The sequence below is a fragment of the Megascapheus bottae genome, chromosome 32 (genome assembly GCF_031878675.1).
Source record: "Megascapheus bottae isolate mThoBot1 chromosome 32, mThoBot2.hap1, whole genome shotgun sequence".
NCBI classification, from domain to species: Eukaryota; Metazoa; Chordata; class Mammalia; order Rodentia; family Geomyidae; genus Megascapheus; species Megascapheus bottae.
Genome location: NC_143540.1, coordinates 8,931,994 through 8,959,965, shown reverse-complemented (window position 1 = coordinate 8,959,965; position 27,972 = coordinate 8,931,994). Strand labels below are relative to the sequence as shown.

General features: G+C 49.6%; 1 protein-coding gene across 1 annotated transcript; it reads right to left on the bottom strand.

Annotated features, from left to right (window-relative positions):
- Myrip (myosin VIIA and Rab interacting protein) lies at window positions 1–27,909 on the bottom strand. Its single transcript, XM_090323223.1, has 18 exons — window positions 27,652–27,909; window positions 21,127–21,271; window positions 14,138–14,359; window positions 13,320–13,456; window positions 11,282–11,362; window positions 9,316–9,413; window positions 9,115–9,195; window positions 8,856–9,002; window positions 8,444–8,528; window positions 7,380–8,002; window positions 6,240–6,467; window positions 5,311–5,373; window positions 4,499–4,675; window positions 3,534–3,695; window positions 3,004–3,108; window positions 2,366–2,426; window positions 1,544–1,665; window positions 1–597 (listed from the first exon to the last, which is right to left on the bottom strand). The coding sequence occupies exons 2-18, from the start codon at window positions 21,234–21,236 to the stop codon at window positions 565–567; spliced, it is 2,535 nt and encodes an 844-aa protein (XP_090179349.1). The 5' UTR covers window positions 21,237–21,271; window positions 27,652–27,909; the 3' UTR covers window positions 1–564.
- Between the last annotated feature and the right edge of the window lie 63 nt (window positions 27,910–27,972).

The following is a 27,972-nucleotide window of genomic DNA, read 5'->3' as shown; positions in this document are numbered from 1 at the left end:
ATCACTGGAGATTGAAGGGTCTCTCCTGGACTTTCCTGCCCTGGGCTGGCTTCGAACTGTGATCCTCAGATCTCAGTCCCCTGAGTAGCTGGGGTGTCAGGCATGAGCCATCAGCGCCCAGCTTTCCTTAGCTTCTTTTTTTTAAAGACAAAGAGACTTGGGTGGTTTGCTACAAACAAAGAAAAATAGTCACTGTCTTTCCTTGCCTCCACCTCCCCCTCTCCATCATTTTCCAGTTCAATCAAATGGATAAAAGAACAATAATAAGAAGGTATCGTAAAGACAACACACAGCAGTAGCAAGGCAAACAGAGAAGGGGGGGGAGGGGGAGGAGGAGGAGGAGGAGGAGGAGGAGGAGGAGGAGGAGGAGGAGGAGATGAATCTCTTGGGTGTGGAGCTCTGGTGTTGGAAGCAGTTGCCTGCGGTTTTTCTGACAGGAAGGAGGGCGGGCGAGACTGCAGCCCCTCGTGGCGTGGGATGCCCACAGGAGCTCGATGGCTGTGAGTCAAGGCACTGTCGGGGAGGCCGGTGGCAGTGGTCACTGGCAGTGGCGTTGTTCCGGTGTTAGGGCGTCACAGCCGATTCCAGAGCAGGCTCCTGAGGGTGGGACATTAGTTCCAGTGGGGAGGTGCGGGGGGAGAAGGTGGTTGTTCCACTTTCTACGTTTGGGAAGGGAGTGAACTTGTTTGTTAAACGTTTTAAATTGACATTATAGAGCCGGGAGTTTGGCCTAGCAGTAGAGTGCTCGCCTAGCAGGCACAAAGACCCAGTACCACATATCTCAAAAATGCCAGATGTGGTGCTGTGGCCCAAGTGGTAGAGCTGTAGCCTTGAGAAAGCCCAAGGACAGTGCTCAGGCCTTGAGTTCAATCAAGCCCAGGACTGGCAACCAATCAATTAATAGTTATTGTATAAGGATTGATGTTCAGATGGGGTTATAGTTATCATATAAGTCGGGCACAGAGTCCACTGCTTTTTGGACAGCATCAACTGATTTCAGTGAATTTGGCCTGGGGAACTTGTGTAAGATTAAGTTCTAGCTAAACAGTTCATTGGCTCTTAAGAAAGCAAATAATCTGTAAAGTAGAAGGTCAGATGAAAATCCAAACTGAAGCTTAATACGGCTCAATTCCCTAATTGGTATTTATTTCCAGTGTATTTGGACTGCCAAAAGCTGAGGATTTGGGGTTTTTTTGTTTTTGGTACTCATGGGGCTTGAATTCAGGATCTAGGTGCTGTCCCCTGAGCTCTTCAGCTCAAGGCTGGCACTCTACCACTTGGAGAAAGTGGTAGAGTCTCACTGAGACTTGCTTGTCCGGCTGTCTCTAAACTGTGATCCTCAGATCTCAGCTTCTGGATTAGCTGGGATGATCGGCGTGAGACACCAGGGCCCGGCCCATTCCCTTTTTAAAAAAATACCCTCCCTCCAATCCAACACATACCACAAGAGCAGGAAGCTTTCAGGGTGAGTTATAGTAGGTTCGAGAATGGAGGAATCATCCAGAATGCAAAGGAAGGGTGCTTAAACCAGAGAGGAACTTACCTCTGAGTCCTGGGTGGTGATTTTCCTCTCCGCAGGCCTGTTTGGTAAGCAGCAGCCTTGAAGCACTGAGTTGCAGTTAAAAGCTTTAATGGTGGTCACTGAAGATGCTTCAATTTTTTCAGCTGAAAGGAAAAAAATAAAGGGGGCGGAGAGTAAGTGTCCTCCCAGAAACGACCACTTAGTAAGGAAGAAAGAGGGGTGTCATTCGTGCACAACAGGCTCTTTTCATCTTATATTTTTTATTTTCTAAATGTTCTTAAAAATTATTGGGGGCTGAGAGTACGGCCTAGTGGTAGCGTGTTGCTTGCCTAGCATGCATGAAGACCCAGGTTCAATTCCTCAGTACCACATACAGAGAAAAAGCCAGAAATGGGGCTGCGGCTCAAGTGGTAGAGCTCTAACCTCGAGAAAGCCCAAGGATAGCGCTCGGGCCCTGAGTTTAAGCCCCAGGACCAGCAATAAATAAATAAATAAATAAATAAATAAATAAATATTGGGGTCGGAAGTGTGGCCTAATGGTAGAGTGCTTGCCTAGCATGCACGAAGACTGGGGTTTGATTCCTTGGTTCCACATATACAGAAAAAGCCAGACGTGGTGCTGTGGCTCAAGTGGTAGAGCTCTAGCCTTGAGAAAACTCAAGGACAGGGCTCAGGCCCTGAGTTCAAGCCCCAGCACCGACACACACACACAAAAGAAAGATCGATCGATCGATTGATACATCTGGGATGATAGATATGAGCACGTGTCTCTGGCTTAGTCAGTTCCAGCAAGTGATTCGAACTTGGTTCTTCAGTAGCTCGACAGTCTAACGGGAGGCGTACCTTTCACGGGTGGTGCAGGTAATTTTCTCCTCAGCTGCCTGGATGTGTCTATAGTTTGTACCTACAAACACAACACAATTATCCATACTTCCTTGGAACCAAAAACATTCTTCTTTTTTTTTTTTTTTTTTTTTGCCAGTCCGGGGCTTGAGCTCAGGGCCTGAGCACTGTCCTTGGACTTTCTCAAGGCTAGAGCTCTACCACTTGAGCCTCAGCACCACTTCCGGCTTTTTTCTATGTATATGGTACCGAGGAATCGAACCCGGGTCTTCGTGCATGCTAGGCAAGCACTTTAACCACTAGGCCAAACTCCCGGCCCCCCAAAAACATTCTTAAAACAATTTTTTTTGTGCTGGTTCTGGGACTTGAACTCAGAGCCTGGGAACTATCCCAGAACTTTTTTTTTTCCCTCAAGGCTAGCCTAGCTCTACCACTTGAGCCACAGCTGCACTTCTGGTTTATTTGGTGGTTTATTAGAGATAAGACACTCCTAGATTTTCCCTCTCTCCAGGGCTGGCCTCGAACCTCGATCCTCTAGATCTCAGCCTCCTGAGTGGTCTGGATGAAGCATATTTTTTTCTTTAATCTTTTGTAGCCTCAGGTACCGTCCCCTGAGACAAGAAAGGAACTGCACATACCTGGCTTTTTGGTTTCTGGTCGCGTTTTCTGGTGAGGCGTACGCAGGGCGCAATATTCAAGCCTGCTATGGTCAGGGCCGAGATCCGTCTCTCTATGTCCGAAATCTCAATGCAACAGAGAGACACGGTCAGTGAGGACAACGGTCAGGCATGCGTGTTGTCTTTGTTAACAGTGCTATGAATATATAGAGAATAACTCAGCTGTGATGCAGCTCATTCCTTCCTTCCACAGCTCCCCAGCATTTGGGTGCTAAACATAAAACTCTGAGCTGGTGGCTCAGGCCTGTGATGCTAGCCACTCAGGAGGCTGAGGTCAAAGCCAGCTTGGCCATGAAAGTCTTTGACTCTCATCTCCAGTAAATCACCAGAAAACCGGAAGTGGCGCCATATATATATGGGTCTGGCTCAATGTGGTAGAGCATGGGCCTTGCGTGGAAGAGCTCAGGCACAGCGCCCAGGCCCTGAGTTCCAGCCCCATAACAAACAAGAAGAGAGGGCACTGTGGACACACTCCTTCAGCCCCTTCTCACCTGGAGCTCGGCGTGATGTACCCGGGCAGCCGCCGTGGCCACCTGGTCCTCGAGGTCAGCCAGCTCCGTCTCGTTGGTGTCACTATGGATGCCCCGCGCGGCGTCTTCCAGCTCGCTCAGCTGGCCCTCCAGGCCGTACACCGTCCCTGCTGCCAGGTACACCTGTTGGGAGACAGGGGAGGATTATGGTTCAAAGCCAGCCCAGGTAGGAAAGCCCAGGCAGGGAAGTCCGGGAGGACTCCCTCATCTCCAGGAAACACCAGAAAACTGGAAGTGGCGCCATATATGGCTTACAGTGGTAGAGCGCCAGGACAGTGCCCAGGCCCTGAGTTCAAGTCCTGTGAGTGGCAAAAACAAACAAACAAATAAATAAATGTCCTCCATGCTGAGATGGTAATGTGAGATCTTGCTGCCTCTCTCACTAACGAACATACCTTCTCTGCCTTATGATTTTCCTGCATGGGAAAACCATCTTGAATACGGAATGCGTATTACATAACACTAGCTGCATACACTGTAGTGACTTAGGGAAAACCAGAAGGAAAAAATATTGTCAAGAACAAAACAAAGCAGTTGGCGTCAGTGGTTCACGCCTGTCACGCCTGGCTACTCAGGAGGTTGAAATCTAGAGGATCGCAATTCAGAGCCAGTCCAGGACAGGAAAGTCTGTGAGACTCTCATCTCCACTAAACTACAAAATTAAAAAAAAAAAAGCCAGAAGTGACACTGTGGATCAAAGTGGTGGAACCTAGCCTTAAACACGAAAATGTTCAAGTCCCAGGATTGGACTCTCATGGACTTTCCTACCCAGGCTGGCTTTGAACCGCGATTCCTCCTGAGTGGCTGGAATATTTGTGTGTGTGTGTGTGTGTGTGTGTGTGTGTGTGTGTGTGTATCTCCAGCATCCTCCTGGCACCCATCCACTCTGGACAGGGGGGCCCTCTTGACCCCACTCCCGCTCTTACATTTCCTTCCAGGGAAGCCAGCTGCTGGTCGAGGCCCTGGCGGTCGGTGCCGAGGGGAAAGGCGCCCCGCTCTGAGTGGCACGGGGGCCCCGTGGACTCAGCTATGAGCTCCTCCGTGGCGTTGATGACTCTGAGCACTTCTGTGGAGATGTTGCAGAGAGAAACAGCAGAATACTTCTGTGTGGCCCAAACGACAAGGGGGACAGAAGACAAGAGCTGCACATTAACCATGACACGCAGGTGTCTATGTCAGCCTGGCATGAGGCACACACACATGCACGCATGCACACACACACACACACATACACACACACACACACGGACACGTGGGAGAGAGGAAGAGACATCCGGCAAACAAGAAAAGTGGTGAAAATGCCCTGGACTCATGGTTTCTTCCCCTGGTTCAGAGTAAGAAAAGAAACTCTAGGGCCAGAAGCATGGCTTAGTGGTAGAGTGCTTGCCTAGCATGCACAAAGACACAGGTTCGATTCCTCAGTACCACACACATAGAAAAAGCCAGAAATAGTGGTACGGCTCAACTGCAAAGCTCTAGCTTTGAGAAAGCCCAAGGACAGTGCTCAGGCCTCAAGTTCAAGCCAGGACTGGCAAACACCCAGCTTTAAAAAGAATGGAATTCTTTTTTTTTAGCCAGTCCTGGGGCCACCTGCAATTTGAGATCCACATGCAATTTTTTAAAAGTATTTTTTAGGGGTCGGACGTGGGGCTTGAACTCATGAGCCTTCCTGGCCTGCAGGACACATGGTGTGGGGAAGGAGGATGCAGAAGGGTGGGTGAGAGGAGCACAGGCTTACCTGCTGGAGCACTGTGGACAGGAGCTGCAGCTCAGAGTGCACAGCTAGCACATCTCTGTGCTCCTAGGGCGGAGCAAATTAGAAAAGAATGTACTTAGTGTCTCAGCTGGAGCCCGGCTCAGGGGTGGGGGGGTCCCTAGCATCACACCAGGACCAAATCACTCCTGAGATAAGAATAACCATTACAATATACTCACCTCCTATATGGTAATAGATTAAAATGGTAAAATCTAGGATCATAGATTACGCTCTGTTATCAATTTATTATTATTTTGCCAGTCCAGGGGCTTGAACTCAGGGCCTAGGTGCTGTCCCTGAGCTTCTTTTGCTCAAGCTTAGCATACTACCACTTGAGCCACAGCACCACTACTGGCTTTTTCTTGTGTATGTGGTATAGAGGAATCGAACCCAGGGGCTACATGCATGCTAGGCAGTCACTCTACCACTAGGATACATTCCCAAAATCTTTTTTTTTTTTTTTGCCAGTCCTGGGCTTGAGCTCAGGGCCTGAGCACTGTCCTTGGACTTTCTCAAGGCTAGAGCTCTACCACTTGAGCCTCAGCACCACTTCCGGCTTTTTTCTATGTATGTGGTACCAAGGAATCAAACCCGGGTCTTCATGCATGCTAGGCAAGCACTTTAACCACTAGGCCAAACTCCCGGCCCTCTTTTTTGTTTTGGTCATGGGGCTTGAACTCTGGGCCTGGGCGCTGGCCCTGAGCTCTTCAGCTCAAGGCTAGAGCTCTACCCCTTGAGCCTCAGCCCCACTTCCTGTTTTCTGGTGGTTAAGAGTCTCCCAGACTTTAGTGCCGGGCCTGGCTTTGAACCTTGATCCTCAGCTCTCAGCCTCCTGAGTAGCTAGGATGACAGGCGTGAGCCATTGTGCCTGACAAGAGAGCCTTTTTCTGGGGGATGTTTCCCAGTCTTACCTTCTCCAGCTTCTCGGGCCCGTGCTGGGTGCTTTCATCGGATGACAGACTTTCCTTCCGGTTCTCCACTTCCGTCTTTGGTTCAGACTCCTGGTCCTCGCCAGATGAAGTCTCCTTTTCACTCATTTTCCTGGCCAACTCATAAAACCTGCTCCTTCCCTGCTCCTCGGCTGTGCCTGTGCCGGCTGGCAAGCGTTGGTGAGCCATCTCTGGTACGTCATCACACACCTAGGGAGAGGCAGATGGGTGGGACAGACGCCTCTGCCGCCCTGTGCCTCATGGTTCTGGGGGGAAAGAGGCGGCCAGGACTGTCATGTTGCCCCCCTCTGCTCCCTCCCCTCTTCTTCTCTCCCCATCCCACCCCATTCTCGTTTTGTACCAGTACTAGGGCTTCAACGCAGGTCCTTGCATTCTTGCCCTCTCCGTCTTAACATCTTTTTTTTTTTGCTTGCCAGTCCTGGGCTTGAGCTCATGGTCTGAGCACTGTTCTTAGGCTTTCTCAAGGTGAGAGCTCTACCACTTGATCCACGGCTCTCCTTCCGGCTTTTGGCTGGTTCATTGGAGATCAGAGTCTCATGGACTTTTCATTTGGCACCCAGAATTTCCCAAGTTTTTTTTTTTTTTTTTTTTGCCAGTCCTGGGCTTGAGCTCAGGGCCTGAGCACTGTCCTTGGACTTTCTCAAGGCTAGAGCTCTACCGCTTGAGCCTCAGCACCACTTCCAGCTTTTTTCTATGTATGTGGTACCAAGGAATCGAACCCGGGTCTTCATGCATGCTAGGCAAGCACTTTAACCACTAGGCCAAATTCCCGGTCCCTTTCCCAAGTTTTTGAGCTGAGAACCGGTGGCTCACGCCTGTCACCCGAGCTCCTCAGGAAGCTGAGAACTGAGGATCATGGTTCAAGGCCAGCCTGGGTCAGAAAAGTCTTGTGAGACTTTAATCTCCAAGGAAGCACCAGAAAACCCGAAGTGGCACTGTGGCTCAAGCGGTAGAGCAAGCACCAGCCTTGAGCAGAAGAGCTCAGGGACAGCGCCCAGGCCCTGAGTTCGAGTCCCACAATCGAGAAAAGAAAATAAATGTTGAATTAGGTGGGGAGGAAGGAGGCGCATGCTGTGTGTGCAGGGCGCACTCTTTTCTTACGGTGTAAGGATGCAGATCCGGGGCAGGGGTGCTGAGAGAGGGTGCTGAGTCCCTGCCTGGCTCCTCAGAGCTGGTCCGGGACCTTCTCCACCTCTTGGCCCTTCGGTCGTCGGAGGGCAGAGCCTCCTCCTGCTCACTGCTGTCGGAGGTCTCCGCACAGCGGGGCTGCGGGTTGAAGTTCACGTCCAGCTCTCCCTGGAGGTGTGTTCCTTCTGTGGCGGGGCTCTGGGGTGCCTTCCTTCGTAACCAGGGCAGCCTGGTTGGGTGTCCTGCTTCCCGAGAAGAGCCAGCAGAAGAGGTCTCAGAATCGGAACCCATGGCTTCTGGGTGGAGGGAGAGCCCCGACGTCGGGGAGGAACCTGGATCCTGGGGCAGGTGAGGCTGAGGCTGCTTAGGCCGGCCAGTGGGCTTCAGGTACAGCTTGCTCAAGGTGTCACTCCAGTCCAAGTCCCCCTCGCTGTCAGTGGCCATCTCGTCGTAGACGGAGGGGATGCTGGAAGTCGCCTCCAGTGCCTGCAGCGCCCCGCCCTTAGGGGTGACAAGCCGACGGGCGGGGGGCAATGTGCCTTCCTTCATGGCTATCCAGTTCCCATCGGGGCTTTGCAAAATCTGGGCTGCTTCACCTGCCAGGAGGGAGAGAGGAACCACACAGTTTAAGGTGGGGCTGGTGACTGTCACTGACCCCCCATAAAGTGGATTCTGGGGAGCACTGGCAAGAGGCAGCCAGCCTTTGGGGAGATCAGCAAGTGTGGATTCACCGATGTGGAGGACCCGGGCTCTGGAGGCTCATGCCTGCTAACCCAGCTCCTCCAGGAGGCTGAGCTACGAGGACCGCGGGTCAGGGTCGGCCTCACAGGAAAGTCTATGGGATTCCTCTCCAATGAGCCAAAGGAACAAAAAAAATGGAAGTGGAGGCGTGGTGCAAGCGGTAGAACACCAACCTCGAGCAAAACCAAAACCAAATGAGCTAAAGGACAAAATGATCAGGCCTTGAGTTCAAGTCCCAGGACCGGCACAAAGCAAAAGATACGTCTGGTCTGTCCAAACGAGTTCCCGCGATTTACCTGTTCCGTCCAGCCGGTCCATGCTGGTCCAGCCAGGTCTGGTCGTGGCCTCCTCCCCGGCCAAGGAGAATGCAGACTGGGATCGCTGCAGGAAGGAAGAGAGGGGCCTCAGTCGGTTCTCTCTGCTCTGCCACTGGAGCCACAGTGCCACTTTTTGTTGTTGTTGTTGTTTTACTGGATAACTGGAGATAAGAATCTCGGGGATTATTCGGCCTCCCAAGGGCTGGCTTCGAACCACGATCCTCGAGATCTCAGCCTCCTTAGCTACATGCGGGGAGCCCCTTGTCTGCACGTGCTCTCCACGTGACTCGGCCCCTCACAGTCTGGTGTGTGTGTGGGGGGGAACCAAGCAGAAAGCAGAGATCGGATGGTTGGGTTCGGGCTGGGGATGGTGGGAGTGGCAGGGACTCACCCCGAGTGGGGCAGGCCCCGGGCGTGCTCTCGGGGCTGCTGTGTCCCCCGTGTCCCTGGTGGCCTTGGCACTGCAGCTGCGGGTCGGGGGCCATTCCACCTCTTCTTCTTCATGCCTGGGACCTTTGCTCTTCTGTCTCCGTATGATCTGGGGGTGGGATTGGGGGATGGATGAGGGGAGCACGGGGGTGGGGGGGAGGCAGAGCTCTGAGGATCACGGTTCAAAGCTCCCATGGTGCCTGCGCTGCCCGAGCAGCTACCTTCTGCAGGATGGTGCCAGCCAGCTCTTCCGCCAGTTCCTCCCGGTGGCCCCGAAGGTAAGTGGCTTCATTCTGCTTGTCCTGAGAGGGGAGGGGAGGGGAGGGGAGGGGAGGGGAGGGGGAATCCACACTTTATATCTTAACCTTCTGGAGAGCCTGGCACCACAGAGAATGGAGACCCTAGAAGGAATGCAGTCCTACCAGGCTGTCCCCATGGGCTTCCGCTTTGGAAATGGCTTCCTCGATGGCCTCTTCCGCCACGCGCAGGGCCACGGCCAAGGCATCCATGGGGCTGTGTCCTGGGCAGGAAGAGATCACATGGTACTTTCCAGAAGGCAGCCACGAGGTCCCCGGCTGACACAGTCCTATCCAAGGCCCTGTCCTCCCTGCCCAGCGCGCCCTCCCTCCCTCCCAGCATTCCTGCCCACACTCCGCACCCATTCTCAGTCAGTCCTGGGTCTTGAACTCAGGGCCTGGGTGCCGTCCCTGAGCTCTTTAGCTCAAGGCTAGTGCTCTACCACTTTGAGCCACTTCTGGTTTTTCTGGGGGTTCATCAGAGGTGAGTGTCTCATGGATTTTGCTGCCTGGGCTGGCCTCGAACCAAGATCCTCCAGACCTCAGCCTCCCTGAGTAGCTGGAATCACAGGCTTGAGCCACGGGCTGTCCCTGGCCAGACCCTTTCACTGCTCCGAGAATTTCCATTGCGCTCTTTAATATGAAGCATTCACATAATTCAATAAATGGGGCGTCTTGTACCCCCACAGGCACAAACTGTACAGGAAAAGTGATAGCTGACAACATTTTAAAAAATCCCAGGCGGGGCTGAGGCAGGAGGGCGACAGCTAATGAGCAAAGGTGCCAGAAGGACTCTCAGATCAAATCATCATCATCATCATCATCATAATAAAAGGAGCCTAAGCTAGCTAATGAGAGTGCTTGAGGCCCAGCTAGACAGAAGAGAGCTGCGTGAGGACGTCAAGCCTAACCTCGGCACACGCTCACTGCAGTGACTGAGTATTGTTTTGATTATTTATTTATTGCCAGTCCTGGGGCTTGAACTCAGGGCCTGGCATTCTCCCTTAGCTTTTCTGCTCTAGGCTGGCACTCTACAGTTGAGCCACACCTCCAGCTCTAGCTGTATTTTTGGTTGGTTAGTTAGAGATAAGAGTATTTCAGGGACTTTTCCCACCCTGGGTTAGTTGGAGATAAGAGTCTCTTAGGCTTTTCTACCGAGGGCTGGTTTTGAACCTCAAGGAAGGCGTGACCCACGCTGTCACCACTGTGCTAGTCCCGGTTACTGTTTTGTTTTTGGTTTTTTTTGTGGGTCATTGGGCTTGAACTCAGCCTGGGTGCTGTCCCTGAGCTCTTCAGCTCAAGGCTACCGCTCTACCCTTGAGCCAAGCCCCACTTCCCATTTTCTAGAGGTTTATTGGAGGTAAGAGTCTCAGGTCCTTTTGTGCCCGGGTTGGCTTTGAACCTTGATCCTCAGATCTCAGCCTCCTGAGTCGCTAGGAGCTGAGTCAGGTGCTGGCTTGGTTAGCTGGTTTGTCTAGATGGAAACAATGAGAATCAGGGAGACTAAGTCACAGCTATAGCCAGCCAGTCATATGCAGGGTGAGAATGGAACTAGAGCTCATGTCTGTCATCCCAGCTACTCAAGAGGCTGAGATCTGGAGGATCGCAGTTCAAAGCCAGCTTGGGGGGAAAGGGGCAGAAAAGATGGTGAGACTCTTATCTCCTACAAACCACCAGAAAACCACAAGTGGCACTGTGACTCAAAGTGGTAGAGCACTTGCCTTGAAGGAAAGAACCTAGGGGCGGCAACCCAGGCCTTAGGTTCAAGCTCCATCACTGATGGAGATTAAAAAAAAATTGTAAAAAGGAGATTATGCAGGGCCGGGAGTGTGGCCTAGTGGTTAAAGTGCTTGCCTAGCATGCATGAAGACCCGGGTTTGATTCCTCGGTACCCCATACATAGAAAAAGCTGGAAGTGGTGCTGAGGCTCAAGTGGTAGAGCGCTAGCCTTGAGAAAGTCTGAGGACAGTGCTCAGGCCCTGAGTTCAAGCCCAGGACAGGGAAAAAAAAATTGAAAAAATAAAAAAGATCATTTGGTATCCATCTGACAATGTTTTCCTAGGGACTGCGAGATTTTTGTAAACACATTTACCTTCCGACTGCCGGTAGAAAGTTGAGTCGCTGCCAGAAAGACTTCCTTCATTCTCCAGACTGGACTCAAAATAGTTTCCGCCTAAAAAGTGACAGGAAGAGAGAGACAGAGATGTCAACTGAAGATCAGAGGTCGTTTGTGCTTGGCCCAGGTGGCTCACAGCTCTCATCCCAGCTCCTCAGGAGGCTGAGATCTAGAGGATCTTGGTTTGAGGCCAGTCCAGGCAGGAAAGTCCGTGAGCTCTTTTGTTTGTTTGTTTGGGTCAATCATAGGGCTTGAACTCAGGCCCTGGGTGGTCCCTGAGCTCTTTTTGCTCCCGGCTAATATTCTACCGTTTTGAGCCACAGCACCACTTCTGGACAATGTAAAATAATGACGCCTAAAGATACCTAACAAGATGGATGAGTGGCCTGTATTTTCTTTCCTTCTTCTTCTTTTTTCTTTTCCTGCTACTTTTCTCATGGGGGAAAAAATTACTTGTGGCAGCAGAGTGATGAGAAACATCAGGCTGTTCTCAGGCAGAGAACTCCATCTTCCCACCAGCTGTTCCAATCAAACCCAAAAGAACACGTCGAGTCCTCCTTAGCTCAGCTGTAGGTGAGGGTAATCAAATTGAAGAGCCACAGCCGACCGCTCACGCGTGCTATCCTGAGCTACTCCAGGGGCTCACATCTGAGGTTTAGAGGGGTAGTCGGGAGACTCAGCTCCAGTGAAGCAGCAAAAAGCTGGAAGTGGAAGTGTGGTTCAAGTGGTAGAGCACCAGCCCTCGGTGAAAAAGTCAAGAAGTGAGAGCATGAGGCTGGGAGTTCAAATCCCAGGATGTAAACACCTGACTAACAAATGGTGTAAAGTGGATTTCCCCTTTAGGCTTCCAGCCCCAGGGAAGAATAGAAGTCTGGAGAAGGAAGAAAGGGAAAAGGAACAAAGCAAAATCAAACAAAAACCAGCCTCGAGGCTGTGGTTTTTCTTTGTTTGTTTTGTTTGTTTTTTCTCTTATGACCCAGTAAAAATGACCTTCTAATGTCTTAACTAGCAGGAGATGCTGAAAGAAACTCTTTTTTTTTTTTTTTTGCCAGTCCTGGGCTTGAGCTCAGGGCCTGAGCACTGTCCTTGGACTTTCTCAAGGCTAGAGCTCTACCACTTGAGCCTCAGCACCACTTCCGGCTTTTTTCTATGTATGTGGTACCGAGGAATCGAACCCGGGTCTTCATGCATGCTAGGCAAGCACTTTAACCACTAGGCCAATCTCCCGGCCCCTGAAAGAAACTCTTTTATTTTGGGGGATCTGGGATTAAAATACCCACAATCTGCGGAGATAACTGGTCTTTCCAAATCGTACAGTAGGGGAATGCTTGAACCCATGAGACAAAGCTAAACACAGAGTGCTGCATCAGTGGTGGCTCAGGGCCTGTCATCCCAGCCACTCAGGAGGCTGAGATCTAGAGGATCACAGTTCAAGGCCAGCCTGGGCAGGAAAGTTTGTGAGACTCTTATCTCCAGTGAACCACCAGAAAACCAGAGGTGGTGCAATGGCTCAGTATGGTAGGGTGCCAGCCTGGAGTAAAAAAGAGCTTAGGGAAATAACCAAAGCCCTGAGAGTTCAAGTCCCAGGACTGGCACAAAATAGCCTTAACACAGAAGTGGTTCAAAGCCAGCTCCGGGTAGACCAATCCAAGTCACTCTTATTGTCAATGAACCAGCAAAAAGTCGAAAGTGGAAGTGTGGCTTAAGTGCAAGAGCGCCATCCTTGAGTGAAAAAGCTGTAAGACAGCACCCAAACCCGAAGATCAAGCCCCAATACCTGCGCATGCGCACACACACACACACACACACACACACACACACACACACACACACACACACACCCGAAAGCAAAACAAAGCCACTTCAGAGAGGCTCTGGTATCTATTCTTCTATGTTATTTATTCATGGGCATCTGATATTTAAGAAAAAAAAAATACCTGTTTTGTGGGTGGCTGGGCCCCCGAGAGCCTCAGAGCCAGGTCTCTGTTACCCTAACAGCCTCGGGACCCCATACCTATCAGGTCAAAGCAAGTGCCCATCTCCAGCCGGTGCTTCCGGTACAGGTGTTTCAGGACCTTGGCGCTTCCAAAGCGTTTGAAGCGAGTCTTGACGTTGTTGTAGAACCATTCCAGAGACTGGGCCCGCAGAAGCCTGGGGTGAGGGGAAGACAGACAACAGAGAATCAGCATGCTTCGGGGTTCACCACTTGCCTGGTGCAGGGTGTTGTGGTAATTCACGCCTGGAATCCCAGCTACTCAGGAGGCTCAGACGGGAGGATCACGATTCAAGGCCAGTACAAAGAGGGAGAAGGATGTCCAGGAGACTCTTTTTTATTTTTTGCCAGTCCTGGGCTTGATCTCAGGGCCTGAGCACTGTCCTTGGACTTTCTCAAGGCTAGAGCTCTACCACTTGAGCCACAGTACCACTTCCAGCTTTTTCTATGTATGTGGTACTGAAGAATCAAACCCGGGTCTTTGTGCATGCTAGGCAAGCACTCTACCACTAGGCCAAACTCCCACAAGCCTTGTACCTCCAATGAACAAGTTTAAAAAAAAAATCTAGAAGTGGTGCTGTGGCTCAAGTGGTAGAGCTCTAGCCTTGAGCTGAAGAGCTCAGGGATAGTGCCCCGGCCGAGTGTTCAAGCCCCACGACCGACAAAAAAAAAAAAAAAAAAAAAGAAATACAACAACAAAAAAACCCCAAAGATAAGATTAGGGACAGGGCCCAAGCCCTGAGTTCAAGTCCTAGGGCTGTCAAAAAAAATTAAAAAGGACAGGATGGGTCAGGAGAGGGCAGGATGGGTCAGGAGAGGGCCAAGCAGGTGGTCCTTACCGGGCTTGCTGGCAGACGTGGCACAGCCAGGCCTTCTCTGGCTTGCTGTAGAGGCTGCAGCTGCGGCACACGTTGAATCTGCAGTCCCCGCAGCGCCGCCGGGGGTTGACCAGGAAGGTGAAGGGCGCACAGCAGCGCATGCAGCAGTGCTCCACGAACTGAGGGTGCTTTGACAGGACGCTGCACTTGCTCCCCTCTGCCTCCAGTTGCTGCTTCAGCTCGCTGAAGAGAGGGTGAGGAGAGGGGTTACAGCCCATTTCCCCCCTGCCCAAAGGGCCCATATTCTGACTCTGGTTCCCTCTCCATTCCCCCTGAAATTCAGAAAATAAAATTTTTTTTTCTTCATAATAGTGGGTGGGTGCTCTACCACTTGAGCCATGCCTCTAGTCCGACATTTTGCTGGTTCATCGGAGATGGGGACTGGCCAACTCAGGCTGACTTTGAACTGGTGATCCTCTGCATCTCAGCCTTCCTGAGCAGCTGCAGTTCCACACTGTGAGCCCCGACTTCAAGTCCAGGACCACTACCACCGCCACCACCAAAATAATACAATAGATGAAAGGTAAGTGTATGTCGGAGTTGGGATTGCCTTTCCATTCCACGGGTTAATTTGCATATATTTACATATGCAAACACATGCAGATGAGCCACCCCACTCCAGGTTGGGATCTGGAGTTAGTTCCAGACTCCTTATCATGCAGCGCTGCTACAGAAATAGATACTTTCACCCCACAGGATTCTCTTCCCTTGGCTGAGTTTGCCGCTGGAGATCTGACCTTGGGCCAAAAATTCCATCTCCCATGGAGAAATGCAGCTGCCATCACTCTGCGGGGATGTGGCAAACACACAAAAGGTTCCAGAAGCTCAGGAGGGGAGGGGGATGGGGGAGGAGAAAAGAAGGAGGAAGAGTAGGAGCAGGAGCAGGAGCTATCCCTTAGCTTTTTCACTCAAGGTTGGCGCTCGCCCACTTGATCCACAGCACCACTTCTGGTTTTCTGGTGGTTCATGGGAAATCAGTCTCAAGGACTTTCCTGCCCAGACTGGCTTTGAACCACCATCCTCCAAATCTCAGCCTCCTGAGTAGCTGGGATGACAGGCGGGAGACACTGGACTGATGATTTATAGGAAATGTAGTTGATATATTTTTCTTACTGAGTAAGCAGCTCTAGAGAAGGCTCAAGACATAGAACACTGAGCAAAAAAGTCAGGGCCAGTGCCTGGGTCCTAAGTTCAAACCCCAGTATTCACACACAGAGACACCATGTTTTTGCAATATCACTTTTAAGGATATCTTTTTTTTTTCTTTTTTTAGCCAATCTTGGGGCTTGAACTCAGGGCCTAGGTGCTATCCTTGAGAGAGAGAGACTCTTATCGCCATAACCAGCCAAAGGCCAAAGCATAGGTGTGGCTCCAGTGGTAGAGTGCCAGCCTTGGGAGGAAAAGCTGAGGAAAAAGTGTGAGGTCTTGACTTCAAGTACTATACCAACACACACACACACACACACACACACACACACACACACACCTGCAAATATAGTGTCATTTCTGCTCACCCTAAAAAAAAAGCTGAATTAATAGGGAAACAGTTGCATGCTGGAACAGGAGATGTGAATAAGAACTTAAATCTTCAGAACTCACTGAATAGGAAACTAAACTGCCAAAAAAAAAAAAAATGATGGGAGAGGAGGAGGCAGAGTTGCTAATCATAATTTCGGGGTGAAATCTCTGTGTGTACCCTAAATGTTTCTGTGAGTCATTCAGTCTTGTTCCAGTGAGTATAAGGTATTATACAATGTAATTGTAGGGTTCTCATGTCACCCGTATTTCTTTGTTGTTTTTGGGTTTGGTACCTAATACTCACAGAAATCAAGATACTGGAATGCTTTGCTTTAAGGTGATTCATGCTTAGGAACAGCAAAGACATGTCCACATTTTTTTTCTCTTTTTTTTTTATTGTAATTAGTAAAAGGGTTACATGATATTTGCCAGATAGAAGGTGCATTAATTCACATACATTGATACCGTTTCACATGTCTTGGTACCCATTTCCCTCCCCCCCCACACCCCCCCCACATTTTTTTTTTTTGCCAGTCCTAGGGCTTGAACTCAGGGCCTGAGCACTGTCCTTGGGCTTTCTCAAGGCTCTACCACTTGAGCCACAGCACCATTTCCAGCTTTTTTCTTTATATGTGGTACTGAGGAATTAAACCTGGGTCTTCCTGCATGCTAGGCAAGCACTCTACCACTAGGACAAACTCTCAGCCTACATAAACCCATTTTTATTGGCCTTTTCTTGCCCAGGAAGGTAGACTGTTAATACTAGTGATGTTTTCCATTGTCAGTGAGAATCATGAATCTGTTAGGATCCTTTCTCTCTTTGTTTATTTTTTGTGTCAGTTCTGTGGCTTGAACTCAAGAGCTTGGGCACTGTCCCTGGTCCTCCTCATGCTCAAGGCTGGCACCGTACCACTTGAGCCCCAGTGCTGGCACCTCTGGCTTTTTCTGTGTATGTGTTACCGAGGAATTGAACCCAGGGCTTCATGCATGCTAGGCAAGCACTGTACCACTAGGCCACCTTCTCAGCCACACATAAGGATTCTTTAAGTGGCTTTATGATCAAGAGATAGCATATCCATCATTCAGGGCCAAACCTGATTTTATCCACAGCCAGGAATCTGATGTCTGCAGCGGACACAGGCTTGTCACAAAGAATGAGTCAGGTATTCCATTCATAAGCTGAGAGCAAGCTGGGCACAAGTGGCTCACGCCTGCCAGCCCAGCTACTCAGGAGGCCGAGATCTGGAGGATTGCAGTTCAAAGCCAACACAAGGCAGGAAAGTCCTGCAACTCCCATCTCCAAAGAACCACCAGAAAACTGGAAGCAGTCAACATGGCCCAGGTAACAGAATGCTAGCATTAAACAAAAAGAAGCTCAGAGACAGCACCCAGACCCTGCGTTCAAGCCCTAGGCCCACCACTCACACTTGGTACACACACACACACACACACACACACACACACACACACACACACATCTGGGAAGAAACATGGCTCATTTCCACGTGGACACAATGTTCTGAGACACAATGTTTTTCAATCTTTTTGTTTGAAACTAGATTTCCTTCCAGAATTCCACTGGAGCAGGAATAAACATTTGGAATTCGAACTGGGAGTCGAGGAAGTGTGTGTCTGCTCAGATTGCAGGGGGAAAAAAAGAAAAGTGCCAGGGGCTAAGAGATTGCCAAGAGCCAAGGCACCGATGGGCGGGGCTTTAAAACATCAACAGTAATCGGGTGACACTCTCTCTCTGCAGGCAGTGTGCCTGCTGCCTGCACACCCACCCCTCCCTGAAAGGGAAGGGCAAGGGTTTCCGAAGGAAGACCCATGGTAAAAGGAACTCCCTTCCTACAAGATGCAAGCATTTGGCCAGGTGCGGTGGCTCACGAGGCTGAGATCTGAAGATTGTAGTTCAAAGCCAGCCCAGGCACTAAAGTCCATGAGACTCTTATCTTCAATGAACCACCAGAAAACTGGAAAGTGGTGCTGTGGTTCAAGGGGTAGGGCAGTAGCCTTGAGCTAAAGAGTTGAGAGACAGAGCCCAGGCCCAGAGTTGAAGTCCCACAAGCAACAAATAAATCAATAAATAAAAAGTAAAAAAAGAGCACCCTGCTGGCATTGGTGGCCCACAAGTGTCATCCAGCTGCTCAGGAGGCTGACAGTTGAGGATCACACTAGCCTTGAGCATAAAGACTCTCAGGGACAGTGCTCAGGCCCTTGAGTTCAAGCCCCAAGACTGGCACCTGGCCAATAAAACAAAGCCATGTTATTTCTAGAAGGTGTGTGAGTGCTCTCCTTTCTGTCTTCTGTTCCTCTTACATAATGAGAATGGACAAAAGCAGGGTGCCCTGACCCCCTTTGGTTATTCTGAATTGAACTTGACATTGACTTTCTACTCTGCATCTACGTGGAAGAACTGATCATAGCCAACCCAAAACCCAGCTCTGTGTGCTTAATCAATGACAAACAGAGAGCTTCTGTCCACAGGACTTGATGCGTATGAATTCAGACAGACCACACACACACACACACACACACACACACACACCTGGTGTGGCCCTGACCCGCCCTTGGCAAACCAGTGCCACAAGTCACAGGGCCTCTAAGGGTTTCATTTTACACTGCAGAACCCAGGGAGAAAAAGCAACAGTGCCAGTCTTGAGCTATATAAAGCCAAGGGAGAGGGGAAGGATGTGAGTTCAAGGTCTATCCCCACACAAATGAGAAGAAAAGACAGGAGAAGAAAAGAGAGAGAGAGAGAGAGAGAGAGAGAGAGAGAGAGAGAGAGAGAGAGAGAGAAAGAGAGAGAGGGAGGGAGAAAGAAAGAAAGAAAGAAAGAAAGAAAGAAAGAAAGAAAGAAAGAAAGAAAGGAAGGAAGGAAGGAAGAGAGGGAGGGAGAGAGGGGAAGAAAGGAGGGAAGGAAAGTAGGAAAAAAGGAAGGAAGAGGGCTGGGAGTTTGGCCTAGTGGTAGAGTGCTCACCTAGCATGGACAAAGTCCTGGGTTCGATTCCTCAAAACCACATATACAGAAAAAGCTGGAAGTGATGCTGTGGCTCAAATGATAGAGTGCTAGCCTTGAGAAAGCTCAAAGACAGTGCCCAGGCCTTGAGTTCAAGCCCCAGGACTGGCACCAAAAAGGAGGAGGAGGACAAGAAGGGAGAAGGAAAGAGAAGGAGGAGGAGGAGGAAAGGAGAAGGAATGGGAAAAGAAGAAGAAGGAGGGAGAGAGAGAGGGAGAGAGGGAGGGAGGGAGGGAGGGAGGGAGGGAGGGAGGGAGGAGAGAGAGAGAGAGAGAGAGAGAGAGAGAGAGAGAGAGAGAGAGAGAGAGAGAGGAGAAAGAGAAAGAAGAGAAGGAAAAGTAGTAGAAGAATATGGAGAAGATGAAGAAGGAAAAAGAGAAAGAAGGAGGGAAGAGGAAGAAGGAAGAGGGGAGGAGGGGGAGGAAGAGGAGGAGGAGGAGGAGAAGCATTCACCACATCTGTGTACCTGACTTTAAATCTGCCTGGCTGAGAGACAAACCCCTGACACAGATACACTACAAAACAATTGTTTTGGCCAGTGATGCCAAGCAATGGGGAGATTAAGACAAGACAAGGAAACAAAGAAAAGACAAGGGTTCCCATCTGGGGTGACCTTTTCTGAGTGATTTGTGGATCCTTTAAGCAGAACGGCTTAGTCTTTACACAAATGCTGAGAGAAGCAAGCTGGAGAAATTCCACATTCTGGATTCTGCCCATTTGCTATGACCTTGTACAAGGTACTTGGCTTCTGGTCTTAACAGTTTATCTCCAATGCACAGATAACACTGCTTGGCCAGCCAGGCTTGTGACTCAGGCTCGTCATTCTAGCTACTTGAGAGGCTGAGATCTGAGGATCTCAGTTCCAGGCCAGCCCCAGGCCAGAAAGTCCAGGAAACACATCTCCAATGAACCATCAGAAAGCCAGAAGTGGCTCCATGGCTCAAGTGATAGAGCACTAGCCTTGGGCACAAAGTGTCCAGGCCCAGAGTTCAAGCCCCAGGACTGATGGGAGAGGGGGAGGATAAACCTTTCTTCCAGAAAAGCTAACCGGAAAGTGGGGTGACCCTTCACTGTCCCTCTGCAGCCACCAGGTTTTTGGAGCACTTCTGGTTAGATCACCTTAACACGGCCTGACGAGTGTCCTTTACAAATGGCTGGGGAGAGGGCCACTGCTTTCTTTCATGTCTGAGGCGCTCTGTGTGGCATCCTGCCAAAGAAAGCTTGGCTGCTGATCAGAGCCGGGAAGGTCAGGCCAAGAATTCACAGCCACCAAGGAATTAGGTGGAAAGCAGAGGGGCCAATGGACAAATGCCTCAGTGTTTAAAGCTCCAGTGAGAGCCACCCAAGACCAGTTAAGGAGACCAGAGGGGGGGGGCATTACACACTGAGCATGCCCAGTTCCTTCATAAAGCTGCTAGGTTAATCAGGCGCTGGTGGCTCACACCTGTCATCCCAGCTACTCAGGAGGCTGAGATCTGAGGATTGTGGTTCAAAGCCAGCCAGAGCAGGAAAGTCAATCTGACTTTTCTCTCCAATGAACCACAGTGGAACTGCGGGTGGCTCAAGTGATAGAGAGCTAGCTTTGAACAACACAACAACAGCAGCTCAGGGACAGTGCCCAGGTCCTGAGTTCAAACTCCAGGCCTAGCCCACACGTACTGGCACACACGTGCACACACACACACACACACACAGAGTTATGAGGTTATGTATTGTAAGAACATAAAGGCATAGAATCGGGGCTTGGTGAATTCATTTGATCAATTTTTGTGTCCAACAGGAAGAAGCAATGATTTTTCTTTTTTTTTTGATATAGAAATGTGTAGAGAGATTATGTTTTGCATCATCAACCTGTCCATTTGGTTAGAACAAAAATGAACCTTCAGTGAAAGGCGAGATCACTCATTCATTTTACTCAAGAGATACTTTCTTCTTACTTTGAACACAAGTGATTGCTCTCACTTTCTCTCTCTCTGGGGAGTTTCTGAATAACCAGGGAGTTCTAATGATTAACAAATGGTAACAGAAGCCAGGGCTCCCTGTCATCCCAGCTACTCCAAAGGTTGAGACCTAAGGATCCTGGTTCAAAGCCAGCCTGGGCAGGGAAAGTCGACGAAACTCCAATGAACCACCAAAAAAAAAAAAAAAAAAAAAAAAAGCTAGGGACAGTGTGCAGGCCCTGAGTTCAAGCCCCAAGACAAAAATGAAAGAAACAACAGATTTCAAATGCATTTTGCAAACCTTCCTTAACCTAAATACATAAAATACATGCCTATTCCTGGAGGCAGAGCCTCTGAGTCAGGCCGGAAGTTACTCCTGTATCCCCATTTCCTCCCTCTGTTCAGCCAAGGACACACTGGCAGACATCCAGAAGCCCAGTCCCTCAGCCCCGGGATCAAACCTGGCCTCTCACCTTAGCCGCTCTTCCTCCTTCTTGCGCAAGTTGAAGTCTCTCTGAACTACCTGGAGCACATGCTCTGTCTCGTCGTCCGTAAGCGCAGACAGATCCAGTTTTCTTCCCATGGCTTCACAGGGAACGGCCAAGGACAAACCCAGACCTGGAAAAGTCAAAGCGGCAAACTGCCTGTTGAGGACAAGATGGGCAAAATCCACTTAGCCCGCACAAAGAGTCCGCGGCAGTGTGTTCATGCATAATGCAAGGCCAGACTGTATCTTTCTTCCACGTGCCTGTCTCCTTGTCCTAACTCATCTTTTATCAGTTCTGGGGCTTGAACTTAGGGCCTGGGCACTGTCCTTGCACTTTCTCAAGGTTAGCTCTCTATCACTTGAGCCACAGCACCATTTCCGGCTTTTTCCTGTGTATGTGGTACCAAGGAATCAAACCCACTTAGTGACATTCATCCTTTTCCTGAGCACCTGAATTGAGATGTCCTGAGAGGAGCGTCATTGAATCATAGCTACATCTGTTAACTCAGCCACATTCTTCTGCAGGCTGGGAACCTGAGCTGAGCCAATGGGGCAGAGGGATCTGAGCTTAGCCAATGGGAGCAGAGGGGCCTGAGCACAGCCAATGGGAGCAGAGGGGCAGGGCCAACTGGGTTAGGGATAAAAGGTATTGCTTGCTCCCCGGATTTTTGGTCCATGGCACCTCAGGCTGCAGAAGTAAATTTTTGCTTTGCCAATCCCAATATCCTGAGCTATTTCTGACAGTTGAGAGGTGATTTTGTTAACTTTTTTGCCAAGGTAAGCCTTGAACCGTAATCCCATCCACCTCAGTTGTGAGCCACCATTCCTGGTCATTGGTTGTTAATCTAAAAATGATGATCTGCCATGTGCATTTCCAGAGAACAATGGATTTAAGAGAACAGAGCAGCTCCAGTCCTTAGTCTTTTCCTGAACGATTCAAGAACTCCTGACCATATAATCCAAACTAATCTCCAGATTTTTAACCAGCAAATCTTGACAAGAATTCCAAAAACTTTTTGGAGAAAAAAAAAAAACACTTAAAAAATTGCAAGCAATGTTGTTTGCCAAAACTTAATCTTTGGCCATGTGCTGCTGGGAATGGGTCCAGGTGAGCAGAGGTTAAGTAGAAGCAGAATCCATTACAGCTGGGTGCCAGTGGCTCACATCTGCCATCCCAGATCCTCTGCAGGATGAGATCTGAGGATCATGGTTCAAAGCCAGCCTGGGCAAAAGAGTCCATGAGACTCTTATCTCCAACCAACCACCCAAAAGCCTGGGTTCTGTCCCTGAGCTTTTTTTTGGGGGGGGGTTGGCACTAAGCTGCCATCTATCATTTGAACCATACTTCCACTTCTGGCTTTTTAGAGGTTAATTGGACATAAGAATCTCAATGAGGGCCGGGAGTCTGGCCTAGTGGTTAATGTGCTTGCCTAGCATGCATGAAGACCCGGGTTCGATTCCTCGGTACCACATACATAGCAAAAAGCTGGAAGTGGTGCTGAGGCTCAAGTGGTAGAGCTCTAGCCTTGAGAAAGTCCAAGGACAGTGCTCAGGCCCTGAGCTCAAGCCCAGGACTGGCCAAAAAAAAAAAAAAAAAAAAAGAGTCAAAAAAAAAAAAAGAATCTCAATGATTGCTCTGCCCAGGCTGGACTTTGAACCATGATCTTCAGATCTCAGCCTCTTGAGCAGCTAGGATGACAGGCGCTAGGATGGGTCATAGGTGTCTGGTTCCTGAGTACCTCTGTTCCAGTGGAATTTTATAATTCAGAACATGGTGTTAACTATCTGGCATTAACTCTTCTTGAAACGATTCATGGAAGAGCTCAAGTGATTATCTTTCCAATGGAAATGAATGTATGTCTTCATTGAATTTATTCTTTGTGTTAAGACATGCAAGGAGTTCACTTAATTGCTGGAGACACAGTAAAGGAACTCTGGAAGGAATTTCTCAGAAATAAGATTTGGGGATTAGGGAGACCAGGCATTCAGTACTGAATGCCTAAATCTGACAACCAGGAAGAAGCAGCTTGAGAAATTTCCAGGGCTGGGAATGTGGCTTGGTGGTAGAGTGCTTGCCTAGCATACATGAAACCCTGGGTTTGATTCCTTGGTACTACATACACAGGAAAAAGCTGAAAGTGGTACTATGTCTCAAGTGGTAGAGCTCTAGCCTTGAGCAAAAGAAGCTCCAGGACAGTGCTTAGGCCCTGAATTCAAACCCCAGGACTAGAAAGAGGGTGGGGGGGTGAGGAAGAAAGGAAGGAAGGAAGGAAACACCTTTCTGGCTATGTACTAGTAATCTTGACTTCTCAGGAAGCTGAGATCTGAGGATCATGGTTCAGAGCCAGCCTGGGTAGGAAAGTCCATGAGGCTCTCAATTCTAATTGATTCTTGAGCCACAACTGGCCCTCCTTGAATTTTTTAAGGGCTGTAACTGAGACCATTTCCTTTTTTTAATGTATTGACAGAATGTGTCTCTGGATTTCAAAGTTATATTGTAGATACTTTCTAAGGCACTTCTAGATTTTATTTTTTTTTGCCAGTCCTGGGCTTGGGCTCAGGACTTGAGCACTGTCCCTGGATTTTCTCAAGGCTAGGGCTCTACCACTTGAGCCACAGCACCACTTCTGGCTTTTTGCTATGTATGTGGTACCGAGGAATCGAACCCAGGTCTTCGTGCATGCTAGGCAAGCACTCTACCGCTAGGCCAAACTCCTGGTCCCTATTTCTAGATTTTTTAACTGATTTTCCTTGGCACAGAATAGCTGGCACTGTCTTAAGAACAGCACAAATGGTGGGAGTGGATGAATCTTTGCAAGGATTGTGTGTGGGTGTATGCCCATGTGTGTGTGTGTGTGCACACGCACTCGTGCCAGTACTGAGACTTGAACTCGAGGCCTGGATGCTGTCCTTTAGCTTTTTCACTGAAAACTGACATTCTACCACTTGAGCCACAGCTCCACTTTCTGTTTTAATTGGAAATAAAAATAACAGACTTTCCTGCCCTGACTGGTTTCGAACTGTGACCCTCAGCTCTCAGCCTCCTGTGTAGCTTGGATTATGAGGGTGAGCTCCTGCACCAGCCAGTTCAGATTTTTCTATTTCTCTCTCTGTCTCTCTGTCTCTCTCTCTCACTCGCTCTCGCGCTCTCTCTCGCTCTCTCTCCTTCTTTTAAATATGACAAGATTACATCAGAAAAGCTAGAAAACAGAAATGGGAGTATAATGCACTTGAGTACTCAGAGATAAGAAAAATAATGCAGGGCTGGGGTGGGGGGTGGGAAAGAAGGAGAATGAAATCAATACAAAAAGCAGCAAGGTAAAGTAAGGACAATACCTTCCTCTCCCTCCCCGTCTGTGGATGTAAATTACCTGTGGTCAACCGTGGTTGGTTTAAACAGAACATTCCAGAAATAAACAAATGCTTTATTTGGGGGGGGGGGCCTCCCAGAGTGAGACTCCAATTCCATACCTGCTGCTTACCCTTATAGGCTAGGTGCTCTACCTAGGGTATTGATCAATTTTGAAATTGCTCAGCATTCTCAGATGGCAGGATAGAGACTCCCTTCCTCCCACTGTAGCCTGCCCAGGCCCAGGGCGGGAATCTCACCTTTGTCCCTCAGGCATCTGACATTAGGTCATCTAGCAGCCACCTTGGCTATCAGGTTCTATGGTACAATGCTACTGGGCGGGAGTGTGGCATAAGTAGTGGAGCACTAGCTTTGAGCCTGGACAGTGCCCAGGCCCCAAGTTCAAGCCCCAAGACTGGCAAAAAGAAAAAAAAAAAGAAGAAATAACAAAATCCAATTCTATCTCAAATACAGTCCTTGAATGGTGTTTGTATACAAAATTTAAAAAAAAAACTGTTTATGGAACAAAGCAAAGAGAGAGAAAGACACAGAGACAGAGAGACAGAGTGAGAGAAAAGAAAATGCCAAAAAGATCCCAAGCAGATGAGTTATAACACTGTTAGACAATTTTCAAACTCATAGGCTAGAACAAATAAAGCCACGCCAAGAAAAACAGCACCATAAAAAGCTATCGAGGTGGAATAATTTTTAAAAAGAAAACTGGTCCTGGGGCTGGGAGTTTGGCATAGTAGTAGAGTGTTTGCCTAGCATGCACGAAGACCCGGGTTTGAATCCTCCGTGCCACATGCATACAAACGTTAGAAATGATGCTGTGGCTCACGTGGTAGAGCCCTAGCCTTGAGGAAAGCCCAAGAACAGTACTCAGGCCCTGAGTTCAAGTCCCAGGACTGGCAAAAAAAAAAAAAAGAGAGAGAGAGAGAAAGAAAAGAAAAAAGAAAACCGGTCCTGCTCTATTAAATAGACTTAAAGAACAGACATGTTATTACAAATTATGACTTGTAATATATAATGCTCAGATTAGGATAAAATGCATCCACTGTAATATATATATACACACACACACACATACTACTACACTGTATAATAGTATAATAATAAAATACATTATAATCAATTGTATAATTGAAATATACAACACTAAATTGAAAGCACAAGGAGAAACTGGTAAATCCATCTCTATTTTCCTCCTTAAATAATGAATCAAGCTGCAAGACTTTATTTATTTATCCAGTCCTGGGGCTTGAACTGAGGACCTGGGCCCTGTCTCTGAGCTTCTTTTGCTCAAGGCTAGTGCTCTACCATTTGTGCACAGTGTCAATTCTGGCTTTTCCTGTGTATGTGGGCACTAAGGAATTGAACCCAGGGCTTCATACATGTTTAGGGAAGCACTCTACCACTAAGCCAACACACCCTAAAATTATGTAAAGTTAAGGGGCTTAGGGAGGATTATTAAAGTAATAGTGGGCTAGGACTTGAGGGGGGGCAGAGAGAGAAAGAAAGAGAGAGAGAGAGAGAGAGAGAGAGAGAGAGACCAATTCCTATTATGTGACCACACATTTACACACCTGTATCAGGCTCCTTCGTTCCCTGGAAGGGTCCAGATCATAGGGAGGGATGGGGGGAGGGACAGGGGGAGAAATGAAGTCAGAAATGAAGTCAGACTCAAGGCATTTTTACCCCCCTGGAGCAGATGGAAGCCAACCTTGAGCTGAAAATCATCTCACTGCACACAGCTTTTCTCAAGAGCCGGCCCAAGGCCTTCATAGCTGCATACACTTGAGATATCTGGGAATTACTGTCTGGAAGGGTGACAGGGCTTATTTGGGGAGGGGACGCAGCAGAAAGTCAAAGACTCCCTAAGAACAAGGCATCTAGCAAATCTCTCCATCCCTGGCCAAAACGTGGAAGGCCAGACATGGAGCCAGGGGGTTCCCAAGCTGAAAACCTTCATCACATGCTCTTCAGGAAAATGCCTCCCTCCAATATTATACCCCCCCAAATCTGTGAGGTATCCCTACAGAGCCTCTCCCTACCTCTTCCAACAAAGCCTGGCATCTTTCCTCAAGGACCAGGGAGAATGAAGGGGAAAATAAATAAATAAAAATGTAAAAAAAAAAACAAAAAAAAACCCAACAAGATAAAGCTCCAACCCAACTCAGGGGTGAGGGATGTGGGAGGGGGCAGCCTGAGAACCACACACCATCCATCCCCACTTAATTTCTTTATTTTGTTTGACTCTACCGCACTAGCCTTGACCTTGGTGGCCCGGAATCGTTGCTGCATAATTTATTTATAGGCCCATCGATACACATTTTATTTCTTTATATTTTAAACCACATGTAAAAAAACAAAAATTTAAGCCAAGCCTGGTGGCTCACACCTGTCATCCCAGCTACTCAGGAGGCTGAGATCTGAGGATCACGGTTCAAAGCCAGCCTGGGCAGGAAAGAACCTGAGACTCTTATCTCCAATGAACCTCTAGAAAATGGGAGGTGGGGCTGTGGCTCCAGGGGTAGGGTGGTAGCCTTGAGCTGAAGAGCTGAGGGACAACACCCAGGCACAGAGTTCAAGCCCCACGACAGACCAAAATAATAATAATAATAATAATAATAATAATAATAATAATAATAATAATAAAGAAATGTAGGGAACTAAAAGTCAAATGTGCCCCGCCCAGGGCCCACCCCGCCCCTCTTCTCCACCTCCAGGAAAGATGGGGGGGGGGGTCGGGTTTTAACTCAGATGACTGTTTGCATACCCTTCTGCATCCCTTCTTCCATCCCCTCCCCCGGGGTTGGCCCATAGTAGGTTTGGGGGGTTCATTATTATATTTCGGGGGTGGGGTAGGGGGGAGGCAGTGGGGGGCCTCGGATTCAAATCCAGGACGCACGCGCCCTGCACCACGCAGGCCCGAGAGGAGTAGGGGGGGAGGGATGGGGAGGACGGGGTGGGGGGGGACGGGGAGGACCCGGCTCGGGACACACTCGAGGTGCAGGGCCGCCGCCGCTCCTCACCTGCACACAGCACCCCAAAAACAGCAGCGAGTGGCTGAGGATGTGGGGATCCCGCCCCCCCCCTCCGGCCCCCCCCCCCCCGGCCCCCCACGAGAGGCGCAGGCCAGCGGAGTGCGCCGACACTCACCGGGAGGCGGCCCGGGGTCCTCGGTGAGGCCGGGCTGGGAGGCCGGGGCCGGTGTGACGGGGCCGGGGTCCTCGGTGGCGGGGCCCGGGGTGCGCGGTGCGGCGGCGTCCCGGGCTCAGAGACCCCGCGCGGCCGTCCGCATGGCCCCGGGCCCCTGCGAGCACAGTGCGCCGGGCGGCGGGGCACGGGCTGCGGCAGCCGGGAGCCGCAGCGCTCCCTCTCTCGCCACCTCTCTCCCCCGTTCGCTCGCCCGCTGTGGCCGCGACGCCCTGAGGTGAGGCGTCGGCGTCCGCCGCCCGCAGGCACCCCCCCCCCACCCAG

Coding starts and splice junctions, on each gene's coding strand:
- Myrip (XM_090323223.1), bottom strand. CDS start 21,236: ATGGGAAGAAAACTGGATCTGTCTGCGCTTACGGACGACGAGACAGAG. Junction 9,196..9,315: donor AAGCCCATGGGGACAGCCTG/GTAGGACTGCAT, acceptor CTCCCCTCTCAG/GACAAGCAGAATGAAGCCAC. Junction 1,666..2,365: donor ACCTGCACCACCCGTGAAAG/GTACGCCTCCCG, acceptor TTTTCCTTTCAG/CTGAAAAAATTGAAGCATCT.